Source organism: Sminthopsis crassicaudata, chromosome 6 (assembly GCF_048593235.1).
Source record: "Sminthopsis crassicaudata isolate SCR6 chromosome 6, ASM4859323v1, whole genome shotgun sequence".
NCBI lineage: Eukaryota > Metazoa > Chordata > Mammalia > Dasyuromorphia > Dasyuridae > Sminthopsis > Sminthopsis crassicaudata.
The window spans coordinates 36107689-36126779 of NC_133622.1; the positions used below are offsets into that span (position 1 = coordinate 36107689).

Consider the following 19091-nt stretch of genomic DNA (forward strand, 5'->3'; position numbering starts at 1 on the left):
ACAACTTTTTAGATAACTTTTCCTCTAACATCCTCCCTTTAAAGGTTAGAAAACTAAGCCTAAGTGACTTGGTAAATGACTAAGTCAACTACTTGATCAACTAATCCTAAATTAGCCACTTAATTAAATTAAGTGACTTGTATAAAGTCACACAGCTAACTGAAAGGCTCAGGACTAGAACTCCACACTGATTCTAAATCCAGCACTCTCCCCATGGTACCATCCTAATGACTAAGTACCATAGAGAATAGAATGCTAACTGAGGGCACTTGAGGACCTGAGTTCAAGTCCAGCCTTAGACACACCTGTGTGATCCTGAGCAAATCATTTAACTTCTATTTGCCTCAGATTACCATAAATTGGGGATAATAATAGTCCTTACCTCCTAAGGCTGCTGTGAGAACCCAGTGATATATATGTGTGTGCGTGTGTGTGTGTGTGTGTGTATAATGCTAAACACAATGTCTCACTTATAGTAGGCATATACTAAATACTTCTTTCCTTCTTGAATTCAAAAATAACCTTTGCTACATTTTAGTACACTAGTTAGTTGTGGATCTTGGAAAAGGGAGTCCTGTGGACTCAAGATCCTACTTTTCTACCACCTAATGGCTTCTGGAAAATCAGAACTTCATGTACCGCTTTGTGGAATACAACTTCCCTCACCTCTCTGACTGCTTTATTCCTTCATTAATAAAAATAGATATATATGCAATGTCTACTTAATAAGGTTACAAGGAGAGTAAAGTGAAATAGTATCATGCAAAGCACCTTATAAATTTCCAAGTATTACATAAATGTCAGATATATTTATTAGTAGCAGAGCTGGAACTAAATCTTAGATTTGTTGACTCCTAGTGATTCTGATTATAGTCCAAAACTAATAATAATAATAATAATAATGATAACTCCCAATTGTATATATACAACATATAAGTACATTTTAAGGGGGGGTAGACAGAGACATTTGTAATCAAAATTTCATTGGATAGTAAGTATAGGAAATTCCCATTGTGGAAAAGCTTATCACCAATAAGAAAAAGAAGGTGTCTGGAATCTATATTCCCAGAGCATTTTCTGGGACAATATTAAATAACTTCCATAGCTTTGTAGTTGGTACATATCAAAAGCAGGATACATGTGTCTTAGACACAGAAATTTAAGTCCCAATTCAACCTATACAATATACTGTGTCACCTCTTCATATGTTCATTAAATTTGAATTGTTCACCTCCCTCCACATTGGTCCCATAAAGATTCCTTAATGATCTAAAGAAATAGTCTTATGATTCCAATCCATGTACGATCTTTGATTTGGTTATGTTAAAACAACAATGATGCTTTTTTACAAAATACAATATGATTTCAACTGGATCCATTTATATCAATTCTGGCTTTTTAGATAACCTAAAATCTGCCCAAGATTGTAAGTGAAAGATAGGGAATAGAATGGCAAGAGAACATCATAGGAAGAAAGGCTTAAAAGTAAACAAGGAGAATCTACTCTTTACTAAAAAGTTAGTAACTTCTATTTTTACATCACTTCAAGGTTTGCAAAATACTGTCCTGACAATAGCCTTGAAAGCTTATTAGGTACATCAAGGTATATTGTTCCCATTTTACTCCATCGATTTTTCTACTGTATCATGTTGGGTCTTTCCTTATTTTTTCATAATTAAACCCAAAAAAGTTATCTCTTTGCAATTATGAAGTTAAGTATTTTTTCACTACCAGAAATATCTCATATTTGTGCATTTATTTTGCTGAGGCAAACAGAATTTGAGTGACTAGCTCACAATCACACAGCTAGTAAGTGTCTGAAGCTAGATTTGAACTCAGGTTTTCAAATCTCCAGATCCAGAAGTTTTGTCCCTTTAAAAAAAGATGAATAACATGATAATTCAAGAAGATAATAACATCTGAGTATTTATTATATGATCTTGCAAATGCTGAGAAACCTATAAATTATTCACATTTCTCTAGTTGAATATATGTATTGTGTAGGTATATGTGTATATTTGTATAGCTATACATGACATAGAAAAATGTTCTAGAATATATTCAGTCATTTTGATAACCTCATACAGTAGAAGTTCCATATGTGTCATTATCAGTAATGGCCAATATTAAGATCTTCTTGAAACACAAGTGATAAGACTGAAAATGCAATAGTAGTTTTATGCCAAGAAATTATCTATCTCATTTTTGTGGAGGATCCTATGAGCAGAACATTCCTAAATACTTTGAGGAAAATTGCTCCTATGCCTGTGAGTGATTTTTAGGAGAGAACAGAGAGAAGTGAAAGCATATCAAGCCAGACATAGATGCTCTGAGCCCCATGACTGTATAGGAGACATTCAATTAAATTGTCAAGGCTACCTTCTGGGAAAAAGAAAAAAAGATTTCTCTGCTAAAAAGTCTTTAAACTTCCTAAATGTGTAGATTGAACCCTGTCCAATGCCTTTGAATTGTTATTTCACCCATATTCCTTTGGAATTATTTTAAATTCAAAGACTTCATCAAAATTATCTAATCTCTCTAAAAATACATCCTTTTGCCAATCCACATAGTGAAATAGACCCAAGAGAAGACCATGAAACAAGTGGCTCATGACCTATTTTAGCCATTTCTTTCTATTAGCTCACTCCTCATAAAGTTCAGTCACCTTCTATAAGGCCTTGGGTGCAAAGAAAAATTAGTTGACTGAGTCCATGTCTGAGGGCTTATGATTTGTCAAGGGCCACAGTATCCAGATTTGACATTCAGTATCACTACTTAATGGGGTAAATTTATACCAACAGTGCAACCCAGGACAATCTGTCTTTCCATTTTTTGTTATTTTTAGGTTCCAACTACAAGAGCTCTTCATATATTTTCATCATCTTACCACCTATATAGGAGCACACTCTAAAATCAGTCTATCTTCTAGAGTCAGTATAGTATAGTAAATGGAACGCTTGGAATCGGGAAACTCAGGATATAAATTACGTTTCTGACATATCCTAGCTCGTGACCCTAGGAAAGTCAAGTAAGTTCTCTATTTGTTTAGGTAGCTCTCTACAAAACTTTATCAGACCTACTTGTAGATCTACATTGGTGGAAAGAATTGTCATCCTGGCACTTTCCCACGCTGATTAAAAAGAGATGGACTTGATCACTTCCTGAGAATTCAACATTGGGGAAACCAGATGCTCAAGTCTTGCCGTCGTTAGGACATTCACTTCATTTGATAAATTCAAGTATTTCTCTGCTCAGAAAGCAATTCTTCACACTAATTGTCATAAGATGGTGATAGGGCAATACATTCATTGCCTGGATGAGTTTAAAGGTGTGCTCTTTTCAGAAGAAATACTTTTCCTGACAAATGTGTTATATTTTTATTCATGGCAGGTAAGAAGGGGCTGGGATCTACCTCAGTGGAGGAACTACCCACATCAGTGAGATCACAGATTCACTGGAGCACCAAAGAAAGAATTTCCTAGCTGGTGCAATTACATCTTGGTTGCTCCAATGAGGAGTAAACATCTTGTTTTTCCCCCATTGCACTGCTTCATTGGCGCATCAGGGAATTTTTTTTCAGCTATTCACTATATATGTATATGTTTTTTCCCTACATTGGTCCAATAGGAGAAATCTTTTTCTCACAGGCACTAAGAAGATTCTGAAAGGTCACTGCATGTGATTTCACATATACACATCTGGTTAAGGGGAATACCACCAGAAACTCAGGAAGCTGCTGATATTCACTATAAATATTTCTAAAACACCAATGCCAATTTTCAGATTTCAGTGAACAACAGCCAGTGCCCCTTGTCGAAATTTCCCCAAGGAGGCTTTTGAACAATTAAGCTTTGATTTTCTGATAAATTTAACATATGTTTCTTATATATTTCCATTTGAGAAAGGGAAAGAAATCATTTTCTTTTTACTGAGGAGTTAATTCTCTCAGTAATGGCATATATATATGACGTATGCATAAATATATTATATATATAGCATTAAAGTACATATACAAAGCTTTCATTTCAAGAGAAAAGAATGGTTTTGCTTTTTTAAAAAAGTTTAAAAGGTACCCTGCACTAAGTGCATTATTTTTAAGGAAACTACTACATAGCAGCAAAAAAGAAAACAAAAACACTACATCAGACTTTCAGATTTCTTCATAGGGTCCTTAGATAAGTAGACTACCCAGTAGACCATGTTGAATGCTCCAAATGTGACAGGGAAGAGAATACGGGCATATTTGTCTATTTTACTCGTGCCGGAGCCTGAAGGTGGTGGAGCCGGGGAAGGTGTGACAGCCGGCGGTTTTGCGGAAGATCCAAAAGTATTGACCTTGGTTTGGACCTGTTTCAGTCTTGATCCAAATGCAGGACGCTTAGCTGGAGAGACAGTGGAGACCAGCTGGGACACATACCCAGTTAACGTGGGAGTGGATGGAGGAGCTGGAGGAGGGGCTCGAGCAGCAGAGATTGTCTCAGCTGCATTCACCCGACTGAATGGATTGGGACTGGAAGCCAGATAGGATTGTGATGTGGTGCCAGAAGGCCCCTGAGCTTCTGCAGAAGTTCCCGTTGACACGCTTCCAGTCTCTGCTCTGTTGCCAACATCAGCATCAGATTGAGCTGGTACATTGGTTCTTTTTCTCACATTTGAATTGGCATCGGTATTCTGAAAAAGTAAAGGGGGGGAAGAGAAAGTCACCATTAGAAATATAATAATTTTAAGCATTTGGACTAATATATAGTGGGGTTAAAACTCCTTCGAGTATACCAGATCTTGAAAACAACTCAACTATAAAACCATTTGCATGGTACTTTAGCTTCATCCAGAAGCTTAAAATATTATTCTAAATTCAAATTAATTTCCATGTACTTCCAGTTGTCAATCAAGAACCTTCTTCTCGATATATTAATTATTTCTATAAATAATTGGACAATGAAAGTGAAAGGAACTGGATTAAGCAAGGAATGTGTTTGTTTTTATTTTGAGAGTTCATGCCTTTAGCTGTATATATTCTGCTTTCATTGTTCTCTTCCATTGAAAAGCATCTCATGTCTGAAATTCTCCAATTAGGCATTGTAAACATAATTTTTTTTAAGCAGAAGGAACATCTGTTTTTATGTGCTGAATGACAAAACACTCTTGCGTACTTGTATAACTCCTTCCTTTTGAGAATTTAAAAAAAACCTTTAATTTTCAAGACCTTTATATTTCCTTTCATAAGAAGAACATTAAGCTCCATGTTATACATGATACTAGTGCATTTGGGTGTTTATAGGAGGAAGGCTGCCTGGGAGTTAAGAATACTTGAGGTATTTGAATATAGCAGGGACATATTAGAGCCAGCTCTAACCAGGCTGGTAAGTACATATAGGAAATTTTATTATAAGTGTTGATACCTAAGAAATCCACTTCAAAAAGTGATAGAAAAAAACACCAATAATATCGATTAAACTTAAAAGTATACTCCCTCCCCCAAATGGTTAAAACATTCACCAACATATTGCTGCTTCCCAAGACTTCTAAGATGTGCTGTCTCAGGGACCACTGGGGAATCACTTAATCTTTCAGATTAATGTTCACCTGCATTTGCTGAAGGAAATTTGTATAAATCCCTACTTGATATCTCAGGTTCATTGAGTAGAACCATAAACACGGAACTATACAATGTATGCTAAAATTTTACATGTAAATGTATAAATTTTATGATACTCTTTTTAAGTTACAAATCAAAATAAAATTATCTTGAGTTTTTTGAGAGTATTCTCACTTCTTAATACTGAAACTTGAGTAAACATTAATTCTTCAACCATGATATCAAATATTTGAATAATATCCCTTTATGACATGTCTTATTTGCATCATCAGACTTGGAGAGAATAATTTTAATTTTGACAATCTGTTAATCAAGTAGAAGTTTTCAAATAAAGCAAATTTATCTGTTTGGGAGGATTTCTCAGACTTTTTTTTTCTCTGTTGACATCTTATATTTACATAAAGTTTAATGATATACAAACCATTAATTTAAGCTATATGATGTTAAGCACAATAAATCAACCAATTCTATATCAATTATGCCATTAATTTCACATTTATTGTTTACCATATGCAAAGTGTTATTCTGTGGACTGGGCATACTAAGACAAACTTCTGTATCCTCAGAGTTTACATTGTCAGGGTGACAACATTCAAATAAGTATATATGTATAAAATCTACACAAAGTAAGTGCAAAGCAACTTGGTGGGAATAGATTGCCAGCTAAAGGAATTAGGAAAGGACTTGAGCAGGAAGTCTTTCTTGAGCTAAATTTTGGAGGAAAGCAGGATTCTGATGAAATTATTCTATTTCATTGTGGAATGAATTGTGATTTTTGTCATCTTGATTATTGTGCTTAAATAATATTAAATATATATACACATATATTTATATACATACATATAATATGCAGATGTGTATATGTATTTATCCCCAAGACATAAAGGAGGGATGGAAAGAGGAGCTCAGAAGTGAGATAGATACATTAAAAAATAAAGAATGGACAAAACACTATTGCAAATAATCAACAACATAAATCATCTGCACTCAAATAATTAAGAATTGGCTGCACAAAGGTTTATTGTGCTTATGAAAATATTTTTGTATTGCAGCCCCCAATGTCCTAAAGCCCCTTACCAAATTGTGCTACCCAAGTTCAATTTGTATCTCATAGACACAAAGTGTTGTGATTCCAAGGTCATTGGGTGTAGAAAGGGAAAGTTCTAAATTTGGAACCAAATGAGACTCTGGGAGGGAGGAGAAACATTCTTCATGTCAGCCTACAGTAATTTTCCAAGCAGGTTGCAGTTGAACTAATGAGAAGACATAGTCTAACATATGGCAGGCACCTCAATTTGAATGAAGACAATTGAAGTAACAATTGACATCCACCTAAAAGTTGAAGAGCCCATTACTTACCCAGCATTTTTTTTTCCTGCAGAGCACTTACAAACATTGCCTAATTAATCCTCACATCTTTAATCCTTCTGTGCTGAAGATATTGTTTCCAGTTTATCGAATGAGAAAATTAAGCAGAGAGTGACTTGCCCAGGTTATAGTGAGATGATGAGAGTGTGAGGGGAAGGGTTCTTTCTCCCCATTTAGAATCCCAATTTTTTATAAAATCTGTTGATTCCAATTCAGTTCAACAATTATTATTAAGTATCTAGTTAATAAAAGCTCACCGTTATTATGCAGCTTGAATGAAAAACAAGTAAAAAGAAATAGAAACCATACTTTTTAACCTCAAGGAGCTTATTTATAATTATTTTCTTTAAAATATTAATTAATACACATAATTAACATATATTGGATTACTTGCCATCTAGGGGAAGGAGTGGGGAGATAGAAAAAATGGAACACAAGGTTTTGTGAGGGTGACTGTTGAAAACTGCATATTTTATGAAAAAAAAAATTTTAATTGAACAATATATTAATTAATTTACAGGTAAAGGTTGGGAGAATATGGCTAATCAGCCATTTGTCTAAAACAAATGTAAAAAACTTTATTGAGCCATAGATATAATATCAGCTGTCAGTGTCATATGGCTGTCAAGAAGGCTACTGCAATCTCAGGTAACATTAAGATAAATATAATGACCACAGCTATAGGGAGGTAAATATTCTACCTTCATCAAATTATTTCAGAAATATTTTGTCACACATTTTGCTGTTGCCGCTGGTTAGTCATTAGTCATGTCTGACATTTTGTAACCCCCCCAAATCCCTCACTAGGGGCTTTCTTGTAAAGTTACTGGAGTAGTTTGTTATTTCCTTCTTACAAATTCCATTTTAAAAATAAGGCAATTGAGGCAGACAGAATTAAGTTACATGATTAGGGTCCTCCAACTACTAAGTGTCTGAGGCTACATTTGAACTTGGGAAGATGAACATTCTTGATTTGAGGTTTGGTACTCTATTCACTGCACTACCTAGATACCTCTCACTACATTTTACAAATTAATTATGTCCAGAGAAGCACAATGAGATTAGTTGTGGAATTCATGAGCACAGCACGAGAGTCAGTTGAAGGCACTGGACAAATTTAGCCAAGAGAAGAAAAACTGTTTTCAAATAGGGGAAGGTCTATTTTGTGTTTGGTCCCAGAGGATCAAACTAGTAGTAATGAGTAAAACATAAAAAAGATGCAGATTTACTAACAATTAATACAAGCCAAGAAATGGGATTGGCTGCCTTAAGATATAGTATTTTCCCTTTCTCCAGAGGTCTTCAAATAAAAGTTTAATGGCACTTTATAGAATAAGACACAGAAACAATTTTTTTTGGCAGATGAAAGGTTGGACCACCTAGCCTCTTAGGTGAGATTCCATGAGAATCCCCCCCATCCTGCATACTTTTTTCATGTATCTTTCCATTATCATCATCACTTTATGCTTAGATAAATTGTTACTTACATAAAGTTGTCTAAAATCTTTTTTTTAGAATCAAAATATCTAGAAATTAATGAAAAGGACTTTGGGTAATATATTCCAAGCCCCTTCCTCCCATAGAGAATACTAAAATCCCTTCAAGCTTTTTCATCCTATATGAAGTGAATCCACATCTGTCCATAAATTTTCCAAAGAGTTTTTACATAATACATCTGAACCATTCCTCCACCTCTTTTAATATCCATTGTACAAATGTAACAGTTAAGCTATATCACAAGTGCCTTGGATTCTCACTACATGACTGGCCCACCTTTTCTATTTATGGAACTCCTTGAAGATGCCTTTCTACTACTTATCACACAAGGGACTATGTGATATAGGATAAATGTAATATAATTAATATCTATATACATCAATTATGTAACTATATAAATAGAATAAAGAAGAATAATTAAACTACCATTAAGCCCTACATATATACTGTATCTATGTGCCATGGTTTGTAGGATAAAATGTATTGTTACTATTTATTTATATCCCCCATTCATCTTTCCATTTCTATGAAAATTGGGTCTTTGAATCACCTGCAACATTAAGACTTCTGAGATAGTGATAGTCTATAATGCTCGACCATATCATAGCATTAGGGGCCAAAGAAATGAACTTATTTAGCAAGGGAATTCTAGGATGGCTGAACACACTTTGAAATGTCATCTGCCTTAAGTTTTAGCTTTCTTTACCTCAGGGAACTATCTATTTTAACTCTGATAAGAACATTTTTTTGTTCAATTATTTTTACTAAGGTCAATGGCAATATTATGACAACCCCCTAGTGATGGTTTTTGTGAATATATATGCTTTGACATGGGCAAGGTCTATCTGCCACTGCCTATCCAAAGTCTGCGCCACTTTATTAGGTGAAGAAACCTTATAATTCTTCCACTCATAAGTGACACAATATCAGCTTATAGCCATCAAGTGCTAGGAGAGCAGTTTCTTTAACATTCCCAAACTACAGATTTCATGAACCAGATCATTACATCTGGCGGTACACTGTTGTAATCCAAAATTCCACCCCCACACTCAACAGCCAGTCCACTATTCTCAGAGAACTGCTTGGCTCCTAGAAGAAGCTAAATTCTTATATAATTAAAATAGCATTGCGCACTCTTTCAATTCTCAAAGAGAAATTATCATTTGAACTAATAACAGTAACTCATTTCTGTAAAGCATGTTAGAATTAACAAGATACTTTATTCAAAACAGCTATAGATGAGGACACTGAGGTTAAGACAAATAAATTGAAAACTCAATAATGGGGAAGCTGGGATTTGATCCATGTGGCCATTTCAGTGGTCTTGAACTACACTATTCTGCTTCAAACAGAATTCTGCTGATTTGAAAAACAAATAGCCCTCAGAATTTTCAAAAGGATTTATTTCAAAGTCTATTCAACCCAACAAAACCTAGGATATGATTTATTCAACAAACCTATATGCTTTATTAAGGAACCATTCTAGGTGCCAGGGATAGAAAGATGAAAATTAAATAAACCTTGTCCTCAAAGGACTTGAATTATACTGAAGGAATTCAACATACTCATAAGCTACAATATTAAAGATTTGGAGCTAAAAGGAACTTTAGGGGTCATCTACCATAACCTCTTCCCTCAGCCCTCCAAGAACAAAGATAAAGTAACTTTATGGATAAAAAAATATTAATAACTGGGAAGACCAGGAAAATCTTCATACAGGAAGTTTTAAGTGGATGTGAGCAAAATAAATATATGTGAGACATGAGAGATCATTTGTATAAATCTGGATAATTATGATAGAGCTTAGAGAAATGATTATTTCCCTAGCATATTAATAATCAATTATTTTTATGATTTAGCCTGCCACCTTAGGAACTGCCCCAACCTTACATGGTATTTATTTTCTCCTGGCTAATTCTAAGTTCCATTAGGGAACTTGCCCTTTCCATCATTAATTATTAAAGTCCCTTTCCTTGCTATATGCTCCCCCACTCTATTTTCATATTTACCATTCCTGGAGTCTATTGTATCTCTTTATTTTGTCTGTAAACTCTTACACTGAATAAACTTATATTTAGATTTATTTTATGTTATATTTACATTATAAAATGGCTATTGTAAATTCTTCGCATTACCAAACCCAACACTTGGTGCCTACCAACTGTAACATCATTTGGCTTTACATCAGTCACATCACTTATTATGTACTAAACACCAGGAAGACAAACAGAAGCAAAAAGAAAGTCTCTCTCTTCAAAGATTTTATGTTCTAATGAGAGAAGACAACACATAAAATGGAAATTTGAAAGTAGAGTAGAAGGAATATATTATACATAGGCGCACAATGGAGAAGTCAGGTTTGATATTAAAAATAAACCCCCAAATTCTCAAACCCCAAGATGATTTGTCAGGGAGAATACTGTTCTGAAATAAGACCACTCAGTTCTAAGTAATAGCTCTTCTAGGTCAGGTCATCACCAGCTATTTCAGGTCATGAGCACTCAAGAAAATGATTAAGAATTAGAAGTCACAATAAATGAGTCCAGTCACTAGAATAATGATGAATCAGCCTATCCCACATAATCACCCTACTGTTCAAGATAAAGGAAAGAATTCTAGAGAAAAGGAAAGGCAAGAAATGTGCGTTCTCAGTAATTCTGAGTTTCAGTCAGAGTCAAAGCAGTAGGAATGCTCATTGTGACTGACGGAGAATGACAAAACCTATAGGAGTTGGCAGTCTTGAGTCAAGTCAGCATTAAGTATTTATTATGCACCTACCATATACTAGTTACTGAAATGAGCAAAAGAATTTTTCCTTGCAATCAGTGAAGATGATACATAAAAAGAAAGTCATCTGATATCAGGATGGAGAGAGGGAGAGAAAATGTCAAGATTATTTCAGAGCTTTCAGATTATTATTGGGAACAATACACTGCTCTTTGGAATTGTGAATTTTTATTTCATTATGTTGATTGTTCTAATAGAGAAAACAGTCCTTAGCTTAAACTATGTAATTCTAGTCCATGTCTTTTCATAAATTTTCCATTAAATATCTACTTTTTCTCATAAAGAAACCTTTTGTTTCTTAATCTGAGATCTAGGTGTATGTGGAGAGATTTCAGTAGTTTTAAGAACTTAGAAAAATTATGACTTAAGAACTTGGGAAAATTACAGCTTCATTTTTATTAATATCCAACTGAAAGTTAGTATCTCTTTCTATTATGAATTAAGAGTAACTCTGAAAAGGGAAGATAGGCTTGACTAGGCTGCCAAAGGGTTCCATAAAAGTGATTAAATAATTCCTGTTTTGGGTCCTTCATTATTTTCGTTATTTCAAGAGCACCAATGTCATATCTGGACTGCCTCTTAACCTAACCTCATTGTCATGATATCAACCTCTTCTAGTAGTACATGTTCTTGCTGATGTCTTTTAGACTTTGTTAGCATGAATCATCATGGATGACACATTTTTACCTAATTATACTCATCATGAACATTTCATTTGTCATATTTTCCCATCAACTATAGCCACCTAGCATCACATTTAAAAACAATGTTACTGTTCTAAATCTGAAATTAGATTCCATTCATTAAGAATGTGCCCTCTACATGCAGGACCCTAGATTAGCAGTTCCAGGAATATAAAAATAAAATTTAAAGGGTCTCTGATCTCAAAAGCTTTACTATACTCAGGAAAAACAACACTTAGAGATAGATGAATTAAGAAGCAAGAAGGGAACATTAGAATTTACATTGGGTTTGTATTTTGTGATTATGGAGCAGAGTAAAGGTAACTTGCCAAAATATTCATTGAAAACTGAAACTTAAAAAATAATGATTCAATAAAATGAACTGGAAAGAAAATATAGATGAACTGAGGCAATGTAAAAAAGGCCTAAATGGAATCTTAATCATTTAATTCTGCACTTGTTATAAGAATAAGATTTAGATTCCATCACCAGTTCCATTACCCCAAAGATACACAGGCTGCATGAGGGGTTCATAAATAGCCTTTTCTATGATCAGCGACCAACCATACCAAAGATCCAGGACCTTCCTTATGGGAAGGAAAAGATTTTCTTAAAGAATCCCAGCTGCCTGTGAATGTCCCCAGCAGTAAATGCTCACTGACATATATTTTACATTCACACTTGTTTGATTATCATTTCATAAAAGAAGGAACAAAAATCATCTTCTCAAAACTAAAGAGAAAATCTCCAATATTTCCTTGATCTTCACAGACAGTCATTGCTTTGTTCAAACCTGAAAGAACTTGATTATTTGTCTGGCGTGTTTCTAGACATCAAGATGTCAGTAGCTAAAAGCCAATATTGCTTTGACCCATTGTGAAGTCTGGCAGAAACTGAATGATGGAGACCCCAGAATTCTGATGTGAACATTAAAAAATGATCAGAATCTTATTTTTGGCCTAGTTTCCCATTTCTCACAAGGAAAAAAAAAAGCCAAATCATACTAAAGTTATATTTTGAATGATGTCTCAAATCCCAAGCTATGCTCCTGCTCTGGGGGAGATCTCATTTCCATTGCTGCCAAAAACCAAATAGAATTAGATGCCTGCTGACCTAGCTGATACACCAGTCACCAGAAATAAGACACTTTAAAAGATTTGTAAAGTTACAAAACATTTGGAGGAGCTAAGATTCCAATCAGACATCCCACGTTGGAAACCTTCCAGACCCCATCTCTGCATTCTTCGACAGCTCAACTGGTAGAAATCTCCAACAGTAAATCCACCTAAAATTACATGTTGTGTCTTGTTGTTGTTATTGTTTTTAACACTACTCAATTTGAAACTATTTTGTCATCAGTCAAAATAGCCCGAAGCAAGAAAACTAGTAGGATGCAGATAGCAGATTCAAACATTACCAACAAATTTAAGCAACAGCCAGACATAAGTCCTTCCAAACAGTTTATCAATCATAACAGCAAAATGACATGGTTTTAGCACCAGTGTCTTGAGTAGTAGTAAGTGCTATTTGAAGTTTTCATTCTAACTGCATGGAGACACAGGGACTAGACTGGGATTACAGAAAGCAAAGCATCTGCATCCATCTTGCTCGCCTGCCTGCTTGGGAAACTAGCTAAGTTTAATAAAATGTAATTTACTCCATTCTAAATTAAAAACAAACAAGACTAATAATGATCATGTTTATCTTCTAGACAACCAATGAGTCAATGTCTACTAAAGAGAGAGAGAAAAAAAGGAAAATAATAACGCAAATACATTTATCCCAGGCATTCATTTCCCGACATCGCTCCAGGGATTGTCCACAAAATATGCTTGGATAGAAGAGACCTGAGCTCAACTGGATACCCTAAGGCCTTTTTTGAACTGAGGAGCTAGCAGGGACTAGAGACAGAGAAATGGTGAAAAAATGATAAACATTCTGACTGTTGCATAAATCATTAGCAAGGATTTTAATAATTTATTGACCCCAAAATCTTAGAGAAAGAAAACAAGCTCATTATGTATTTGGCCTCCTGCTTCCTGATGTTAACATTTAGTTCACTAATTCATAGTGCCATAACCTGTAGAGATACTGTCATTACTTTCTTGCAACTAAATGAGAAATGCATTGGTTAAATTTGTCATTACCAGAAAACATTCAGGGCCTGAAGAATGAATTTACTTGGTCGCCACATCCTCAGAGGTTGAGAATATAATGATGTGAGGATGTCTCTACTTAGACTTCCCACACAGCACACTCTCTACCAGCTTGCTATTTCTGTGTATTGGTAACAACCTGAGATTTGTATGTTTCTTATATCAAGTGTCTCATGCTTTATGTTAGCTTCATGGAACCCCAAATCTCAGTAGAAATATGCAATAGGCTCTGTTCTCTGAGAAAGATATGGGTAACATCAAACAAAAGAGCTATAGAAAAAGAAAAGTGACATTTCTGTATAAGAATTCATTTGCTTCTCTCAAATGTGCTTTTTTTGACTTTTCAGCTTTTTTGACAGTGATCTGTCCATCTGAATCCTAACATACTTTCAGATATACAGAGCTACTTAAAAACACTTAATCACTTGCCCACTAATTGTATTTGCACCAATACCCAAGGTCAGTAGGATTCCTTCCAGCAGAGTAGTTAACCTCCACATCATGACTCTCCCCACTGCAGTTTTGATATATTGGGGTTGGCATAAGAAATTAAATAGGAATTTGGGGAAAGATTTGCTGAAGCTTTAAGCAACACATGAAGCCTAGCAGAGGACACAGAGCTTAAGACCAAATGTTTTACCCAAATTTTACAATAAGAATAAAAACCCTATTTTTAAAAAGAGGAAAAAAAATCTCCTGAAGGGAGAACCAAAAAAGTTTACACAGATTTTCCAGATCCTGGAACCTCAATGATGTGGAATGGACAACTCTATTCCCTTTTGCTGTGCAGATACAACTAGAGTTTTAGAATTATGCAAAGCATATATCTACAGCTGGTCAGAAGTTTGTCATTGCAACTTCCAAAACACAAATATTACTACTGCATAAAAATCAGAAAGGGATCCAGGATCAACCTCTCTAGCCAGCCCAAAGATAAACTGAGAAAATTGTCTATCTTTTCCTTGAATTAATTTCTTTCAAACCCAACAAGGCATCAGATCATGGACTCTCACTTCAGTGCCCTTCTTTTTATTTACTTTTCATTCATTCTATAATCACAAATTGAGCTCTGAGAGTCTTGCTATCTCAATATTCATTGCCCAGTATTCTCCTTTCATTTTGGATGAACTTGAATTGTTCCAAGCTCTGTTCTCTCCTTCTATTTTACATTTTTAACACCTCTGTGTTGCATCAGAGGCTAAATCTTATTAACTCATACTCTATCAAATCTGCCTTTGGAGAAACAGCTGGATAAAACCGTGGTTTTGAGGTCTGAGCTTAAAGTCAAGAAGACCTGAGTTCAAATGTGACTCCTAACACTTACTATGTGATCTGGGGTAAATAACTTTACATTTATAAAATGTAGATGATAATAATGACCTATTTTGCAGAGCTGTTCTTAGGATCAATGAAAGTTGTTGGGATTTGTTAATTAAATTTGTTAATTTGTTATTTATTAAGCATTTACCACAGTGCTTGGCATTTCATAAAAGTTTTTCTTCCTTGCTTCTTATCACTCTCATTGAAACAGTCTATGGATACTCTTTTAAACAGTCCTAGAGGATATTCCTTTGCAGCTATCTGCTTTCCCCCTGGATTTTCCAAACATATTAACTGGTACTATTTGTATAAAATATACTCTGCCCTCTCACAGCAAATTTTAGCTCCAATGATACCCCAGAAAGATTTGGAGTCAGAGGACCTGAATTCAAATCCTTAAATTGCCCTTCACTTTCTGAGTGGCATTAGGCAAATCACTTAATTTCCCTGGTTTTTATCCAGTTTCCTTTTTTGTAAAAGAAAGCAATTCAGTTAGAAGGTCTGTCAACATTCTAAAGCTATGGTTTTGTGAACATCTCCAGGGCTTTAAGGGAATATGTCAGATTTTCATTTCTTCTAGGAACCTTTCAAATATCAATGAATTTTAGCTTGGGCCAACAGAGACCAAACTACTGAAAGTTCAGTTTAAGAAGAAATTGTTAAGTCTCTGTTGGGAGTGAGATATTCAGCCCAGATATTTACTCCTAAGAATAGACGTTTTTAATAATCAACTTTCTTCATTTCAGGAGAGCACTAGAGTTGGAGTGAGGAAATCTTTAAATCTCACCTGTGACATTTATTAGTTGTGTGACATTAGGCAAATCACTGGCTCCCATTAATAACACTCCTCTCATTTCTGAAATCTGATTCATTGAGAGATCCTGGCTTTCTTTCATCCCTACAATTTGTGTTTGGAAGGGGTAAAAACTAAAGCTATGAAGGTTTGAATTTCCAAACTTGAATTTTAAAAAAAGATCAAGTGACCTAAATTATATTCTATAAGATTTGGAAATTAAATAGCATGGGGCTTTTTATGAGGGAAAGAAAACATTCACCTGGCATATAATTATCCTGAGTTTTGCCTGTTCACGTTATCTCAGGCCTGTATCTCTTCTTTATAAATATAACAATAACTAACAGTTATATAACACTTTATGATTTTTTCAAAAGCATTCTACATATATTATCTCATTGATTCTCACAATAACCATGGGAAGTAGGCACTAAAGGTATTGTTTTACCCATTTAATAAATGTTGTCTGGGGGCATTGAATGACTTTCAGTCCCCATAATAAGTGTCAGGAAAGAGTTTGCTGGAACTAACTCATAAGTTTGTGAGAGATTAAAGTTAAATTAAGCAAAATTTTCAGTATAGGCATATATACTTTGGAAACTGGCAAAGCAAGGCTGGATTTATGTTTTTTTTAATTCCCTAGACATAAGAAAATCATATTAATGATGCAGATTAAATTTAAAAGTATGTCATATGTACATGTTTGTTTGTTTTTTTCTGGAGAGCTAGTCCTTAAACCCGAAAACCTCATGGCAAAGGTCTTCCTCTCCACTATTCCACATCCTGAAATTTAACTAGTATGTTTTCAGAGCCTGAATATTGGAAAAAATCTAATTAAATTTTAAATTGTAGATACTTGTTTTTTCTCTTCCTATAAAAAATGAACACTTAGAAACATATCTTGCAGAAGTGAAATAAATATATGTAATTCTATGATAAAACATTGAGGAAGAACTATTATTAGAATTTAAGTCCTAAATTTGAAGGCCACATAATTCTTTTACTTTTAAGGTATACATATCACCTTCTGGGAATGGGCGACTTAAACCTAAAATATTAAAAAAGAAACTATTCTGGGCTCAGAAATTACCTTCTCCTTAAATTGATTTGATAAGAATTGCTCACAATGAAAGTGGTTTTCAATAAATAGCCAATCAGAGATATACAGATCCATAAAAATCCAATAGACTGACAAAGCAAATATTCCCAGAGAAGCATGTTTGTCTGCATAAGCAAAATCAATAAGAGAACTGTCTAAACAGCAATCAATTATTGAGAACAGATTCTCCTTATAACATAGTCCAACTGAAAAATCCATATTAGTCCATTAATGTTTGTGAAAGTCCTTTTCATATATGAGTCTTTCATTAATCTCACAACTTTTTTCATATTTATAAAAATAAAAAATATATACATGTGTGCATATTGTGTGTATATATCTAAAAGTGTGTTTTATATATACATATATAATTCAGAAATAATTAACTGAAATAATTTATCAGTTATGTTTTAAATAGAACATATTCCACCAACTTACCTTGTGATGTGTGATAGATGATAGATGAATTATATAAAATATTGACATCTTATTGCTTATGATAATATCAATTATGTATAACATATGAATATGTGTATGTCAACATGTCTGTTTGAAACTAAGCTAAATAAGTCTCATGTAAAGCTCCTGAATTTTAGTATTTTTCAGTTACCAAAGAGGGCACTGGGGTTAGCATCTGACCATTGGTGGTTGACTTAGTTCCTTGGCCATTAAAATTCTAGTTCCTTTAGATTGGTGTTTATCCTGTCAGTCATGGAGGTATATAAGTGATGCAATGGATAGGGTCCTGAGGTGAGGAACACTTGAGTTCACATCTGGCTTCATCCACTTTGCCAGCTTCTTCTCCTTGCCTTGGGTTCCTCAGCTATAAAATAGTAATAGTAGTAGTAGTAGTAGTAGTAGTAGTAGTAGTAGTAGTAGTAGTAGTAATAGTAGTAGTAGTAGTAGTAGTAGTAGTAATAATAACAACAACAACAACATCTACCTTGCAGGATTGTTGTAAAGATCAAATGAGATATTTGCAAATCACTTAGCACAGTTCCTGGAATACACTAAGCATTACAAATGTTGATTCCCTCCCTCCCTCTCCTTGCTCAAACCCACCTTCTAAAATGAAATTGCCGTGTTTGAAATGGACAACATCATGGATAATTCTATACAAAGACAAAGGCCTTGAACTAGGTCTCCTAACTCCTGTTCTTTCTTCAACAACTTTCCCGCCCTAGAAAAACTTCTATTCTGAGGTTCCCTTCTCCTAATTGTTGATTTCCTCAACAGAACTATTATTTCATTAAGGGCCTTAGCCCTAATTCAACTTGCTCCAATTTCTCTCACTTTCTAGACTCTCTTCTCTTTGGCCAGCTGCTTGAACTCATTCCCACTTTTTACTCCCATATATGTGAGTCTTCACTCATTAGAATACAAGTTCCTTGAGGGTAGAGACCCCTTGGTTTTATTTGTATCTTCAGAATTTAGCACAGTATCTCTCATTGGGAAATCACTTAATAATAAGAAAATCATTAAAAGGAAAGGCAACTACTTCACACCATGAATAGAGCATGAGACTGGAGTGAGAAGGACCGGAGTTCAAATCCGGCCTCAGACATTTATTAGCCATGGGACCCTGAGTAAAGCATTTAATCTTAATTTCCTCATCTACAAAATGATCTGAAGAAGGAAATAGCAAATCACTTCAATATCTTTGCTAAGAAAACCCCAAATGGAGTCACAAAAGAATTAGACATGTATGAAATGACTCAAAAATACTTAAAAAATATATGTGTCTGTACAAAAAAAAATTTATAGGAGCTCTTTTTGTGGAGGCAAAGAA

At 34.5% G+C, this 19091-nt stretch overlaps 1 protein-coding gene across 2 annotated transcripts in view; it reads right to left on the reverse strand.

The window, feature by feature from the left end:
* Positions 1–3865: 3865 nt before the first annotated feature.
* The window catches only part of GABRA4 (gamma-aminobutyric acid type A receptor subunit alpha4), an 80213-nt gene continuing 64987 nt past the window's right edge, over positions 3866–19091 (reverse strand). For both annotated transcript variants that reach the window (XM_074272361.1, XM_074272363.1), the window contains one exon: positions 3866–4671. In XM_074272361.1, coding sequence (XP_074128462.1) covers positions 4138–4671 — 534 coding nt within the window. In that variant the 3' untranslated portion in view covers positions 3866–4137. The remainder of the gene's footprint in view (positions 4672–19091) is intronic.